General features: G+C 46.9%; 1 protein-coding gene and 1 pseudogene across 1 annotated transcript; both read left to right on the top strand.

The window, feature by feature from the left end:
- The first annotated feature begins 1261 nt into the window (after positions 1 to 1261).
- Positions 1262 to 1901, top strand: LOC120850235 (nuclear apoptosis-inducing factor 1-like). Its single transcript, XM_040222681.1, has 2 exons — positions 1262 to 1562; positions 1786 to 1901. Exons 1-2 carry the CDS (start codon positions 1262 to 1264, stop codon positions 1899 to 1901), a joined length of 417 nt encoding a protein of 138 aa, XP_040078615.1.
- A 13192-nt stretch (positions 1902 to 15093) lies between these two features.
- LOC115321063 lies at positions 15094 to 15799 on the top strand (annotated as a pseudogene).
- The last annotated feature ends 214 nt before the right edge of the window (positions 15800 to 16013 follow it).

The following is a 16013-nucleotide window of genomic DNA, read 5'->3' as shown; positions in this document are numbered from 1 at the left end:
GTCAGATTTTCGTTACGCCGCCCAACTGCTCTGCTACCGGCTGCGCTCAAAAAATAAAGTAAAAAAAAAAAAAAAAACGCGTTTTTTTATTTTTAATTTTTTTTTTTGCCATGTTTCATTTTAGTCGCTGCAAAGTAAATCGCGGCCGTACGTCGGTTGACTCCCGATTACTGTCTCTACATGGTAGATTGTCTCACCACACTGGTGCCTCGTTGGTGTGATCTTATTCTGATATCGTTACATCTTGCTTTTTCATCTTGGCACACTTCTAGACGACCTTCTACACGTTGCACTACTTGTCGACATGTCGCTGGTGTTAGAGACAAATCTGAAGTCGCTGTTTGCTCACTCCTTGGTGCACATATTTCATGTTCAACATCAGGGGCCGCTTGCTAGAAAGTCTTGACTCAAGTCTTGGCTCAAGTCTTGACTCAGGCGCCTGGCGGTCTCGGCTGAGACCGTGACTGAGACCAAGACACCAAGACGGATCCAGCACGGACTCCGGCGCGGTCTTGACTCAGGTCCGGACTTGAGTCTGGCACCCAGACCGCCAAGAACGGAGTGAGCAGTACCTAGAGAGTGAATCTAGGGAAAACTGAAGAAATACCGGAGAAAACAGAGGGTGCGTTCCAAATCTACTCGAGTGGATCCGAGTTACCCTGGCAGATCATGTCACGTGACAACAAAAATCGAGGAATGCCGGATTCGGGTAGGTTTTCGATCGCAAAGGTACAAAACCTTTACCCTAGAGTGAGACCGAGTAAATTTTGGAACACGGCCGAAGATTCCGGACGTGGAAGTGACGAGTTGTGACCTCCTGTCCAATAAGAAAGCGCCGGCGACGCGAGGCGGCAAGCGAGAGATCGTCTGCTTCTGCTACGCTGCGATCGGTTTGGGCAAAGAGAAACGACGACAGTCGCAAAACTGCGGCACATGTCTCGTACATACCGTGGTTCCGTGCAAAATAGAAGAAAGAAAAAAAAAAGAGTCAGCGATGCGCGGTTTTGGGTAGAGTTTAGTGCGCACCAACGCTGTCATATTGCTTCGTATCGCGATCGTCTGTCACCACCGTCGTCGACGTCCAGTGCGTACGCCGAATAAAGTTGTTTACATAAATGCCTGCGTGTCCTTAACGCCCAATTTTTTAAGAAAAAAAAAATGGGCTGGACGTATTTTCTCGGAAGCATTTGCAATAAAAGTTGATAATTATGTTTCGATCATTAAGTTAGCAGACGACCGTCTGAGTTTGCTGCACGCAGACATGGATGTTGCCGGTCCATCACGGATGCCTCCCAAGGTAAAGAAATCAAATTGGTCCGAAGATGATAAGTTTCAATTGGTTTACGAAATCGAGAAACGAAAACGTATAATTAAGAACAAATTTAACAACAATATTACAAAAGCTGCTAAAAGAAAAGCGTGGCAGGAGATCGCATCCGTGATGAATTCGCGGCATCCATCGACGCTGCGCACTGTGCCGCAACTCAAAAAGCAGTGGCAGAACCTCAAATCTCGCAGCCGCGCGGAACTGACCCTCTCGAAGAAAGCACACTCCACGACCGGTGAGTTTACTATACATATGTTTTTACTACACATAAAAATGAAGCACACATTCTGTGTGCTAAAGAAGTTTTTTATCCACTTTCTCATTTTCTTGGCTAAATTATAGAATAAATTAAGATAGCAAGCTATTAATACAATCAAATCAAAACAATGAATGTGCTTGCTGCAATCAGATAAAATTTAATGCTCAAACAAAATAAGAGAGAACCTTGTCTTCCACAGGCGCAGGGCGCAACGACCACACGCTGACACCGCTGGCTGAGGCTGTGCTGGCGGTCATCGGTTCCACAAGCCCCAACCTTCTGGGTATCGAAGGAGGCGTAGACACCGACGAGTGAGCTGTCATGTTACTGCTATTTGTACGAAGTCTAGCCTTTCGAGATTCACACGATTGGGGGTTCTACTAGCAAAGCTAATATTGTATTCATAATCATATCTGAAGTTCGCAAGTACTAAATACTGGGCCACTCAAAGAAATGTTCTGGTGTGTTCTCTCCAGAGCAAGAAAGAACCGTGCACATCCAAGAACTCTAAAACTTCGAGTCATGTTACCTGAAGTTAAAGTCGAGCTAGGCGTGTCAATGAAAGACCACTGCGCTCATCAATGATGATCATAAAAATAATATAAACAATAATAATAATAATAGTAACTATTGGATTAGGAGAGCCACGGCACTGCAGAAAGGCAGCAGCCCGTGCAAAGTACGCCCGCAATGCCACATCTTCTGATGGTGATTATGTGATGATGTAAGATCACGACCTAATCTTGTGAGATGCAAGATTAAAATGATGGTGATTATGAGCCGACATGTACATGGGGAGGACGACGCAGTCTTCTGAACATCGCAAGCGCCGTTGGCCGAGTCTTGAAAGTTTGGGAAAGAAAAATGATAGCAGACTTAGGCTGGTACACTGCTGAAATGGTAGAAGGTATATCTTAAAAAGGTATCATGCAATCCGAACAAGACAAAGGGGATTGTGTTTCTACTACACTACCATTACAAAATACATTATACTCTCATGATTTCAAACTCCAGGAAGCCATGAATTTTGTTTGATTTATCAGAAATTTATCTAAATAATGATGCAAGATAAATATATGATTTGCCTTATGAGTGGCTTCACATACACAGAAGATATTTCATGCTTTCCTTTACATAGGCCTACTGATCATAACCAGGTATGCTACACATGAAACATTCGTGAAATGTATGACAAAAGTTTATTTATCCCTCAAAAATGTTCATTGTTGTGGGCTGTTCAAAGAGCACATGACAACTCAAAACGAAATTCAGTTTGTTCATCGGGTCAAGAAGTTGTCTAGTGTGAACTATTAAACGGGGGACACGTGAACAATAAAAGCGGGCACTGCACCACAGTTTTCATAGCAACTTGTGAGGACGTTGTGACTTGCGCATGCTATGCCACTTAAATTCAATGCCGTTGTCCTGTAATTCATATTTTTTGTTCTTGCAGCCCTTTTGTTTAGTACACATCTTTCCGAGCATCGGTGCACTGCAGAGGGAACACCCATGGATCTGTTGCTTCTCCGCAATGTGCCGGCGCTCGGTGTACGCCATGCTACCAGATCACAGCGTCTGCGCAAGTTGCTGCAGAAATTTCCGCATGAGCCCCGTTGAGTGCGCTTATCACCGAGCACCGGTGCATTGCAAAGAAGCAACAGCTCCATGGGTGTTCCCTCTGCAGTATACCGGTGCTCGGAAAGAAGCACACTCAACAAAAGGGCTGCAAGAACAAAAAATATGAATTACAGGAAAACGGAATTCGGTTTAAGTGGCATATGGATACACTAAGAACATAGCGAGACAACCAAACTTAGGAAATTTGTTTGAATTAACCAGAAGTATAATATCCGAGTTTGAATTATCGCAAGACTACCGTATACAGGCTAGACTTTTATGAAGTCAAGCTGAACTATGACAAACAGCAAAAAAATATATTGTTTTATGTTGAAAATTCTACTGCTACGTAGACCCAAAGGTCACAAACACAAAGCTTGGACCTCATTTGCTTCAGGTCCGTTGTATTGAGGTGGCAAGACAAATGAATGAAGGCACAAAGCTGAGACAGTCTGTTGCATAAACATATTTGTGCGAGATTAGTACTCTGAAATCTCGCTCATTTCGTAGGTAGCATTCACTGTCACAGCTGAGTTCGCTGCTGCTGAGCATATGCTGACGTCAAGCTCTTGCAACACTTCCAACATGCACATTGCATACCATGAGGAATGTCTTTTCTGAAATAAAACCACCTTGAAAGGGTGAACAGTATTGATAAATAAAAAAAATCAGAAGTAATCCTGAGCAGTCAGTTCAAATATGGTGTACAGTGAGTACAATTTATTAAGCACCAACCAGTAGACACTACCACTAAATTTGGAATCACCCTGAGCAGATCTGTTGCTCAACATGGTAGTCTTTGACATAAAACAGAATTGTAGGGACAAGCAACCAGAAATATCTGGCCGGCATCAACACTGCACACTGGATCTCCATGAAGCCAGCTGTTTTCACAACTAATAGCCGCAACAGTCAAGATCGGGCTTGACCTGCACACTGTAGGCTGGCTTTACTAAAGCCCACATACTTTCACAACTAATAGCAGCAATGGCCGAGAGCTGAGGAGTCGAGCTTGATCCACATGCACACAAAAAGCATGAATGAAATACAAATAAGAGTGTTTCAAATTATGTACAAGGGTGACAAGACTGACATTCTGGTGTATTTTCCTTAGGGCCAGCACAGCACCAGTCAGCGTGCAGCCAATTACTGATGAGGAGGTTGGAGAAGACAGAGTCCTGAACTACGAAGTTGAAGTGGACCCCGGGGTCGCATTCCTCGAGGTGCCGGAGTCCGAAGAAACGCAGGACTACGAGCCTCCGGACTGGCCGATGGACGAGGATGAGGCACCCGTGGAGCCTGGTGCAGCAGCTGCGCTGCTACGTCGGGAGGGGCCTCCTCCTGTGGCAGGGGGACCGCCTGAGGCAGCAGCTGCTGCTGAAGGGCGACCGGCACCACTGGGCCGGCAGGGACCACCTCGTTCACGACCGGTCTGGAGGCCCAGCGCACCACCCGCAGGCTCGGCAGCCAGCACACGGGCTGCAGACAAACAGTTTTATAGGGACATCATGGAGCAACAACACGAGAACGTAAAGTTAGAACGGCAGTGCCTCCTTGCCAAACTGAAGGCGACGGAAGAGCAGGCAAGGGCAGCAAGGGCAGCCTGCGAGGCTGCCGAAATGATGAAAAAGGCTGCAAACTTTTATATTGAACAGGGAGAAAAAATTTTCATGTTACTTGGGAAGGCCCTACAACAAGACCCTTAAAGGGGAGGAGGGGCCTTCAGTTTGGCAAAGAGGCACTGCCGTTTTAGCTTTACTTCGTAAATACAATAAACAGTTTTTTTTTGTTAGTTCTCTTCAATGTCTTTTTGGTTCCAAGTATGCAAAAAAATTCCACTGCATTATGTATTTCATTTAGCAACATGAAAAACTAAAGAAATGATGCATCATAAAAAAATGCAACGACTTTTACACACTCAGCTAAGTAAAAGTGAAAGTCATTAGTGTAATAAACACGCGTAAAGACCGCACCCGCAAAAAAAAATGTTTGCCTTGCGCACCATTGCATTTGTACAGGCCTGAGCGATGTCACCGCCGACGTGGCATGCAGTCAGCATCAAAGCTTTTTTTTCCTTTGCAATCCTTACAATCATCTCCCTTCTTGCTGCCTTTGTCGAAGTTGCTTAAGGCACATTCAGCCAAAACACCTAACTATTCATCTCCCTTTTTATGTTTGAGCAACCTTCATCTATGATCCACGGACGTCAAAGCCGAGTGGGAACGACAACGAAAGAAAGTACAAACTGCAGGTCCAAAATGGAAGCGCAGCGGCGTAAAGGCCCATACACACAGTTTCGTTTCAGTGCGTTTGACTGCACTGTATCGAAAAGTAGCCACAACTCCTTGGGCTGCCTGTGGTTCATATAAAACAAAGCAACTAACTTGCTTATCAGACGGCAAACAAACGGGGGCCCCGCACCATGCTGGTGATTGACTTCCCACCACATGGAAGCACTTACCAAGGCATAGGATGCCACAAATTGCCCGGACATGCACTGATGTGCACCATATTTTCTACAAAACTACCTGGTTTTTGGCATGCGAACTTGAAAAACTGTGCCAAACTTACGATGACGACATTCAACCAGCCTGTACAAGATATTTCGGCATTGCTAAAGTGTGCTACGAGCAGAAAGTTCCCATATGCCACCGACAAAGTTTTGATGCGAAAGGCTATTGTGTCGGAAAAACAAATTTAAATATGCGGTTCAAGGCATAACTGGAATCCTGCAATTATTTGACTAGCGGCTCTAGACGCCACTCATAGTAAAGTTATGAGTTAGTGAAGTATTGATAAACAATGCAAGGATCCATATGTCATGGACCGCAAAGGCCGATGTTTCGGTGGCAGCGTTTCAGCGAGCATGCATTTGGGGGCCACTGCCGACTGATCACTGCCTGGCCGAGCTCGCGGCGAGGCATGCTTCCCGTACTCGGCGAGGAGGCCCCGAAGGTGCGCTCAAAACATGGAAACTACATCATGAAGATAAAGGCAAAGGGCATCGTTATCACGAACAGGCAAGGCTGATGCAAAGAGTGTGTGAACATAAATGTTAAAAAGTGTTGTCAATGCACCGCCACGAAGAGTCCTGCCAACTGTGCAGCCGCAGCCCTCCTCTGCCACTCGGACTTTCTTTTCTTTGACGGTTACTCTGTTGCGGGGCGACTCAATGAAACTATCGCCGCGATACATAGCAAGTGCTACAGCTGAATCAGGCGCATTTTACCATAGCTCTCGCTGCAAATGGCCGTCGCCTCAACCACCAGTATACAGTCGACTACAGACATGATGGTTGTAATCAGATTCTGCTTGTACAGTGGCGTCGAAACGAAATAGGGGGGCGGGGGAGAGACTGCCCCCCCGACAGGTCAGAAATTTAATGGAAAAGATATGGGGGAGGAGTGCAAACTTGCCCTTCCCCCCCACCACTGTCGCCCTCCCCATCTGCTGAATGGTCCTGATGTCTCTGTGCTTGTAATCACCCATTTTTTCTGACAAAAACTTTTACTTCAGTGTCCTATTCGAAAGTTTCTGGCAATAGCCACAGTTTCAACAGACTGTTCATGGTGACTGTTGTGTGTAGAGTGGTGGCACCATCGGGGACACGGACCGCAATCCTAGAAGATTACGCCACACCGCGGAAAAAATGCAACGCACGCAGTCAACGGCCAACGCCAGCCAGTGAACCTATCATGTCTTCATTACGTAGCCTTTGTATCTTGAGTCAATAAATAGTTCATGTTATCCGGTCATCATCTACTGGCCAGGATCTATCATGTGGTGATGAGGATAAGATTGCATAGAGACTGCCGCACTCTACGGCCCCACATCGGAACGTACAGGTGAGGCAGAAGGTTTGTGAACATCGCCCTTTGTTCGGGTACCCCCCTTGTACCCTCGACAAGAAATGGCGACCCTGGGACAGATAGGAGAATTAAACCCTGCGTTTCCGGAGAAGTGGGACGCCTACAAGGCAAGATTGAACTTCCACCTCGAGGCAAACGATATCACCAACCCAACCAGAAAACGTGCTGTTTTTTTTTTTTAGCGTTTGCGGTGCTGCCACTTTTGACTTAGTACAGTCACTATAGTATACTCGCGTTGGCAACTCCCAAAACGAAGACCTTCAGCCAACCGTCGGAGATTGTACGCCAGAATGCCTTTACCGGCGGAATCAGGGTCCCGAGAAGTCTGTGGCCTTATTCATTGTGGAACTACGGCAGTTGTCACAAAACTGCAACTTTCCAAATCTCACGGAAACACTGTGAGATCTACTCGTGTGTGACCTGAGGGATGAAACTCTTGAAGCTCGACTTTTCGCAAAAAAAAAACTCTCGTTCAAGATCGCTCAGGAAGAAGTGCTTGCAGCTGAAGCGGCGGCTCAAAGCACCACGATGTGAGGGGAGGAGAACCAACTGTGGCAACCAACGTTGCCATACATCAGGACTAAGAGGAAGGAGAAAACACGCTTAGGCAACCGACAAGGAAACAGTATACCACGGGAAAACAAAGCCTTGCAATGGGTGCAGAGGAGCTCACGCACGGGAGTATTGTCAATTTAAGGATGCCCAGAGTCACTTATGCAGAAAAATCGGCCGCATCGACTGTGTGTGTCGCATGAAACAATGAGCGCAGAGCGGGCCATGGGAACAAGAGGATCCAAAACCATGGCGAACGTTCTGAACTTGAACACACAATCTGATGATGTGTACGATACTAACCAACTGGCCCCACCACAGGCATCGCAGACACGTAAGCACTGGACGTCGGCAATGATGGAAGTTGACTAGGGGTCAGAGTTATCGATCATCCCAGAACAAACAAATGAGGTCATGAAGAAGATGCTGCACCGGGTGAGCCATTTCAATCGCAAGTCAGATTTCCATTGCAATACGGTGCAGATCAAGGGGGTGTATAAGGTCCATGTCAAGCACAGCAGTTTCGAAGGAGACCAGAAACTGCCAGTAACACAGGGACAGTGGACAACCCTCCTTGGCATGGACTGGTTTAAATCATTGGGAATCAGGCTGCTAGGGGTAAATAAGGTCACAGGGCTGTCTATTGAAGGTGTGCTTGCAAAGTATGATGGCGTTTTTGGGTAAAAGATTGAGAAGTTTGAGGGACCCCCAGTATCGCAGCACCTTGACTTTACAATGATGCCAATCTGCATGAAACCCTAGCAAATGCGCTTTGCGCTCACGCTTAAAATTGACGCTGAACTTGATTGCTTTATTGAACAAGGCATTTTCGAGCCGGTCATGCAACCAAAGTGGGAGACCCCGATTGTGACGCCCATGAAGGCAACTGGAAACATTAGAATATGCGGCGCCTACAAGTGCACTTTCAACAAGGCACTGGCTCAACACCCGTACCTGATCCCCATGGTACAGCACCTCCTGACATCACTCTTGGGGGGGGGAGGCTGTTTGAAAAACTGGATTTGGCAGAAGCTTACCAGCAGCTGGTGGTTGATGAAGAAGCGGCGGAGGCACAAACCATCACAACCCATCGAGGAGCATTTCGAGTGAAGTGGCTACGGTTTGGAGTAAATGTTGCTCTTGGGATCTTTCAGAGCTTCATGGACGACCTCCTGAAGGGGATCACCGGGGTTGTGTCATAATTTGATAACGTTCTAATTGCTGCAAGCACCAAAGAAGAGTTGGCAGGCCACCTCGAGGAAGTCCTGCACCGTCTTGCTGATGCTGGACTCAGGGTAAGAAGTGAAAAGTGCCATTTTGAAGTGTCGCAGCTCGAGTTCCTGGGATTTCTTATTGACGAGACGGGTGTGCACCCAACAAAAGAAAAGGTGAAGGCGATTCATGAGGCACCAGTACCAACAAGCAAACAGGAGCTACAGGCTTTCCTAAGACTGCTAAACTTCTATTGCATCTTTCTACGAAAAAGGCCGCAGTGGCCGAGCCACTACGTCAGCTACTTGACAAAGAGACACGGTGGGAGTGGACGCCTCTTCATGAACAAGTTTTCAACGAACGCAAGCAGCTGCTGTCCTCAGCAAGTGTGCTGCACCATTATGATGAAACAAAGCCCTTTGTGCACACTTGTGATGCCTCGCCATAAGACATACATTAAAGCTGTACTTGGCCGTCGACCGGAAGATGACAAAGAGGTCCCTGTCGCATTTTACTCCCGCACATTGACATCTACCAAGCCAAACTATGTTCAAATCAACAAAGAAGCCTTTGCAGTGCTGGCAAGCGTAAAGAAGTTCCATGACTACACGTATTGCCTTCGAGATCATAACACCACAAACCACCTTTGGGACTGTTCATACCTGCAAAGCAAATGCCATACATCTTGTCTCCACGAATGTTGCGTTGGACGATCCTACAGAATGCTTATAACTACAGTTTGGATTATTGACTTCGGAAGGACATACAACATGCCGATGCATTTAGTTGCCTCTCACTTACCATTCCAGAGTTTGTGGTGCCACCTCCTCTAGAAGTTTTGTTTCTGGAGAACACATCCAATCCACCGCTCCACGCCAAGGACGGCGCACAAATGACAGCAAAGAACACCGTTTGAAGGGTTCTCAACTGGGCTCTGAAGGGTTAGCTGCCAGGCGGCCTTGAGGCAAATTTCCAGCCATTCAAGATTCGACAACATGAGATGCCGGTTCACAAAGGATGTATACTTTGGGGGAACAGGGTCGTAATTCCCCCAGAAGGCCGGAAGGTGTTGCTGGAGGCCCTCCATGTCGGACATCCTGGCATCGACCAAATGAAGGCTCTGGCTCGCAGCTATGTGTGGTGGCCCAAGATGGACAGAAGCATAGAAGAGCATGTGATCAAGTGCATGGCATGCCAAGAGTCACGACCTGCACCTCCTCGTGCCTCAGTAGACGCATGAAATGCAACTCCAGCACCGTGGTCTCGGATGACGGGGCTCAGTTCACCTCCGAAGAATTCCGCACATTCTTGAAAGCCGGTCTCATCAGACACATCACGTCAGCACCCTTCCACCCGTCAACTAACGAACAAGCAGAGCGCATGGTGCACACAACGAAAGATTCGCTACAGCATATTGTAAAAGGGAACATGAGGGCAGCATCTGACCAGTTTTCTGCTACAGGAGCATGTAACACCATGCATGATGACAGGCAAGAGCCCAGTGGATATGCTGATGAACAGGAGGTCGAAGACAATACTTGACCGACTGCACCCAGACCTGACTGAGAGCATGAGGAAGGGAGCTAATGAAAATTCCAGCGAAGGAGCCCAACCGAAGTCACGAATGTTTCGAACAGAAGACCCAGTATTCATATGCAGCTACAGCAGTGGCCCTTCATGGATACTGGCGACAGTGGTTGAAATGACGGGTCCAGTTTCCTACAAAACCCGCACCCAGGAGGGCATTATCATGCGACGTTCTGTCGACACGGTGTGTAGGAGCGGTGCATTGAGAGTTGCAACAGACAACATCAGCCATGGAGAACGGCAAGCTGCTCGTCCTGAACCACCCGGGCACCCGGATACAGGCAGCGCAGTGCAAACGTTGGTGATGGGCCCAGTGCAAGATGTGGATGTGGCCAGGCAGAAGAGATCAGACGGGGCTCGAGCTCTTCGAGAAAGAGTTCACTTAGGGGGAAGGAGTGTTGTGTATTGAGTGGTGGTACCATCTGGAAACAGATGCCAAACCTAGAAGACCATGCCACACCTCGCGAACATTGCAAAGCATGCAGTCAACGGCCTACACCAGCCAACAAACCTGTCACGTTGTCATGTAGCCTTTGTATCTTGAGTTAATAAATAGTTAATTGTATCTTGTCGTCATCTACCGGCCAGGATCTAGCAGTGACTATACCTGAAGTGTACTGAAAAAAGTTTGTTAGTTACGGCCTCATTATTTCAGGCACAGTATGATCAGACCGTTTAAAAAAAGTTGGCCCCGAGATATTCGTAGACAGCATGATTAGTACTTGTACCTAACTAATTCAAAAACAACCCTTACCTTTTTTTTTCCAGTTTTCTGTGCACGTGGTTGTATGCGCACTCCGCTGGCGTGTCTACCCAGCGGTACGGCACGATCAATCACGGCCATCGTAGCCGATCGCCATCCACGATGACGAGCCCGTTTGAAGTTCCTCCTCCGAAGTTGTCTCTGATACAGCTCTGCGATAGCATGTGGAGGTCATGGGTGCTTCCTTGCCACTTGGCGACCACCTCACGATCTGCGAGCATATGCCGACCACCAAGAGGACTACCTACTTGTCCAGCGTTGGTTCCGAGGAGCTCCGCTGCTGGTGACCACCTGAAGTGGAGAAATATGTCTGAGATTCGTTCATGACAGACAATAAAAATTCTAGCGCAGTTTCGATTCAAATATATATAGCCACGCCATAACAATTCCTAGCGAAGGTTCATAAACACTGCTATAACGTATCAAGCTACTCGCTATCTTCCAAAATGTTTTGGAACATGACGTCCGTCGGGAGTTGACGCTGACATTTTGAGAAACTGTTTGCTTTTCCGACTGTTTTTAAACACGAAACACATCATTTTACAAAGGAAGGACTGCCTCGGAACTGTACCTCGGCCAACTCCGTGATCCTCGGGTTGAAAATCGTCTGAACAATAAGACTACGTACTACGTCTTGCTTTCCGTTCATTCTTGAATGGATGGCGCTGCATTTGTGTCAAAAACTGAGCCGCAAAAATAAGTTATAATTATGCCAAACTTATTCACATTTGCCTTTACGAAACAGCACAACAAAACAGTGGTGTTATTGATATTATTTCTTACCTGAGCACTTGCATCAGGACATGGGTGACCAGTCAAGCTCACAGGAAAACAAGCGATTGCGAAACCACCAAACCGAAAACGAAACAGTCGTGGCAGGCTTTCCTGTCGAAGCCGTCGATGGCGTAGAAGCAGACTAAACTCGCTTCAACAAAAGCATTCACCCATTAAAAATGACTTGTAGCCGTTGCGTAGTGGCTGGTGGTAGCCACGTCCGACATTTTGTTTTCTCAGGCGGTCTCATCTTGGGTCTCAGCTGAGACCCAACGTAAGACGCCGGTTGAGCCGCTTGCTCGAAACGAAATTGGAACCGTCTCAGCCAAGTCAGGACTTGAGTCCGGTACCTACAACCGAGTGAGCGGTGCCTCGAGAGGGAATCTAGGGAAAACGGAGAAAAACGAAGAATCCGGACGTGGATGTGACACGGGGTCGTCTGCTACGCCGCGGTCGTTTTGGACAGCGACAAACGACGACAGTCTCATAATTACTGCGTCGTGTTTTTCGTGCAAACTGTGGTTATACGTGAAAAGCGACAGCAAGCCGCAGTTCTGGGCGTTGTCTGTCACCACCATCGTCGACGTTGAGTGCGTACGCCGAATAAAGGTGTCCACAGAAATGTCCGTTCGTGCCGATGCATTTTCTAAGAAAAAGGAACAACACTGTACGTCCCTTCAAAGGTAAAGACGAATGTAATTTGGTGCAAAAATAAAAAGTATCAATTGGTGTACGAAATGCAGAAACAAAAACGCGTAATTCGAGAGAAATTTAACAAGATTACAAAAGTTGCTAAAAAGAAAGCACGGCATCTGTTCCATAGAGATCATACATACTGTCCGTACTGCACTAGCGGGACCAACCGATGCTACGCACAACACAAAAAGTAAAAAAAAAAAAAAGTTGCAGAACGTAAAATTTTTTAGCTGCAGAGTTGACGCTTTCCACAAGGGCGAATTTGTTATACATTTGTCTTTACTGCACATAAAAATGAAGCACACATTCTATGTGCTCAATCAATTTTTTTCACTTCTTATTTTCCTGGTTAAATTATAGTAATAGTCAAGAGCTCTGGATTTGAACATCCCTTCTAATTTTCCTGACTAAATTATAGAAGTTGTCAAGAGTTCTGGATTGAAAACTTTTATTACAAACAAATCAAAACAATGAATGCACTTGCTGCAATCAGACAAAATCCAATGACCCAAGAAAATGTAAAAAGAGCCGTCTTCCACAGGCACAGGACCAGTGAGCTGTCATGTTACTGCTGTTTCTACAAATATACCAGAATACAGTATGTGCCATTTGATGCAGACAAGTCTAGCCTTTTGAGGTTGACATGATTGGGGGTTCTAGCAAAGCTAACATTGATTTCATAACTGTATCTTGGGTATGCAAATACTAAATACTGGGCCCACTCTAGGAAACATTCCAGCAAGTTCTCTCCAAAGCAAGAAGGATCTGTGCACATTCAAGAACACTGAAACATTGAGCCATGTCATTTCAGTTAAAAGTCAAAATCGGTATTTTTTAATGAAAAAACACTGCACTTATTAATAGAAGAATTAATCTTGTACACTGCTCAAGTGCTAGAAGGTACATTTTAAAAAGGAGTTAAGCAATGCAAACAATACAAAGGTTATTGTGTTTCCATTGCACCATCACCACAAAATACACAGGCTAGAAGCTTATGAAGTAAAGCCGAAACATGGCAAGCAGTAACATGAATTTGATGTTTTATGCCGAAAACTCTACACCTCCGTAGGTCCAAAGGCGACAAACACAACACTTGGACCTCATTTCCTTTGGGACCCATTTTCTTTGGGTCCATTGTATTGAGATGCCAAGTCAAACGAGTGCAAACACAAAGCTGAGAGTCTGTTACATAAATATGTATGTGCAGGTGCTTTTACCCATCTAGCTCATTTTACAGGTAGTATTCACTGGCGGCCATAGCTGAGCTCGCAGCTGCGGAGCACATATACTGACGGCAAGCTTCCACAGCACCTGCAACATGCACATTGCCCACATGAAGAATGTCTTGTAGAGTGCAGCTCTTAGGCGTGCGTCTCCGGAGTGAGTGGTGTCGGTGTTGGCCTAACTGCACGTTACATTGGGACGTTTCCCATAATGACATCCCATGTGACGTCACTAGGGTCACGAGTGACGTCAGAAAGGTCACTTGTGAAGGTCATGAGGGAGGAGGGAGGGGGAGGGAAGGGGTGGAGGGAGGATGGAGGGGAGGAGGGGCATACCTGTTGGTAGTGTAATGGACCGTTATCGGATGGCGACACGAATCCAGCGCTAAGGTCGTGCAGCCGTTCCCCTTCTGTTTGCATTTTCCCCCCTCTCTTCCCGCTTGATAAACAAGATGGCAGCTTGACAGCTGTATGTCGTTTCTTCATCCCCAAATCCACTCGATCCGCGTCCCAGAAATGTGGTCACACTGTGCACTTAAGATAAACAAACAGGTTATGGGCCCAGGACGACACATCGACCATTATTTCGGAAAAGGGGTCACCTTTAATGAGTGATGAAAAGGTACGACCACATTGAAGAAAAAACTGTCAAGCAACACCGTCATCGCTACGTCGTGCCGATGCCTGAAGAAGATTAGACGAGCATGAGTGTAGTGAAACTGTCAAGGACGAAGTGACTGACAAGCGGTGTGTGCCCGTCAAGAAAGTAAAAGGTGGCGCGTTCTTCATCAGACGGATGGAGCGTCGCCGGACACCGGTCTCGCTGCGGACTCCATGGGGTGTTATGTTCGGAAGACGTCTACACACACCAAGCGGGGGTACAGCGAAGTTGTCGGTAGGAAGTGACCTTTGCGCTTTCCGAGCAGGACGGATCATCGTGCGACACCTGTGGCTGTCGGAAAGAAGTACTGACATCGGTTCGGTGCGTGCCAGTGATGAAAGTGTCGGGAAGAAGTGACTGACACGCCAGTGACGAATTTCTCGGCAAAGAAGTGAACGAAGGAGAACTGCGTCGACGGTTCGTGGAAGACGTCGTCAAACCTGTACATGTGTTCCTGCTTCGCTGGGTGCCACAAGACGTGCAACAAGAACCCTACGCAAGTTCATCGCTGTAAGCCTACTTCGAACCGCTCTCGACAAAGCAAAGCGATAGGATGGCGGCGCTGGACGAATTCAAAATACCAAAACTCTCAAACGAAAATTACCATGCGTGGGCGATTTGAGCCAGAGCGGCATTCGTCCAGAAAGGCTGTTGGGAAGCCATGGAGCCTGGCTATGGTGGGAGAGAAGTGATGAACGACGAGAGGAAGAACACCAAGGCTTTGACATTCATGTTCCTAGTAGTGGAAGACACCTGCCTGGACGACATTGGGGAATGTTTGACAGCTCGTGAGGCCTGGAATACATTGGAAGAGATACATTTAAAGTGTGGGCTACTGCATGCTCTTCAGTTGATGGGAGACTTCTCCAGCACCAGAATGGAGCCAGATGAAACCATGAAGGATTACCTGGATTGAATAATGAACCTACAGAGGAAGCTTTAAACGGCAGGATACGCCTTCACTGACGGGGAAGTGGCACTGGTGATGCTGATGGGCTTGCCAGAAACGTATGAATCACTTATCCTAAATCTTGAGCAAGACGAAGGAACGCTCACGACGAAGAAGGTGAAAGCAAGGCTGCTGGTAGAAGAAAAGCGCCAAGTCAAACGTGAAAAAGACAAACTAAATGAGAGTGAAGAAAACAAGGCCCTCATGACAAAGAACAAGCCATTATGAGGAGCAGTCAGCTCCACAAACGTAACGGGCAAGAACATTTTTCAAGGAAAGCAGCAACTGGCACTGGTACAAGCTGCTTTGAACCGAAACAATGAGTTCGGTGCGGAAAATTTGGACACATTGACAGGGAATGCAAGGAGGGTCCCGATGACGAAGGATGCGGCTCAAAGAGAAGACGAAATTCCAGTGAACCGAAGAAGGCGCTCTGTGCCAGAGGTGGAAGTTCCTCAGGGTCACACATCTGGTACCTTGGCAGTGGAGCAATTGACCACATGACGTCAAACAGAGCCAAATTC

The sequence above is a fragment of the Ixodes scapularis genome, unplaced genomic scaffold (genome assembly GCF_016920785.2).
Source record: "Ixodes scapularis isolate PalLabHiFi unplaced genomic scaffold, ASM1692078v2 PGA_scaffold2__306_contigs__length_199485367, whole genome shotgun sequence".
Taxonomy (NCBI): domain Eukaryota; kingdom Metazoa; phylum Arthropoda; class Arachnida; order Ixodida; family Ixodidae; genus Ixodes; species Ixodes scapularis.
This window is presented reverse-complemented; position numbering and strand designations above follow the sequence as displayed.

What these genes read in the sequence shown, in the direction of transcription:
- LOC120850235 (XM_040222681.1), top strand. Translation starts at nt 1,262, where the DNA reads ATGGATGTTGCCGGTCCATCACGGATGCCTCCCAAGGTAAAGAAATCA. An exon ending in GAAAGCACACTCCACGACCG is followed by an intron (nt 1,563 to 1,785) that starts GTGAGTTTACTA and finishes TGTCTTCCACAG; the next exon opens with GCGCAGGGCGCAACGACCAC.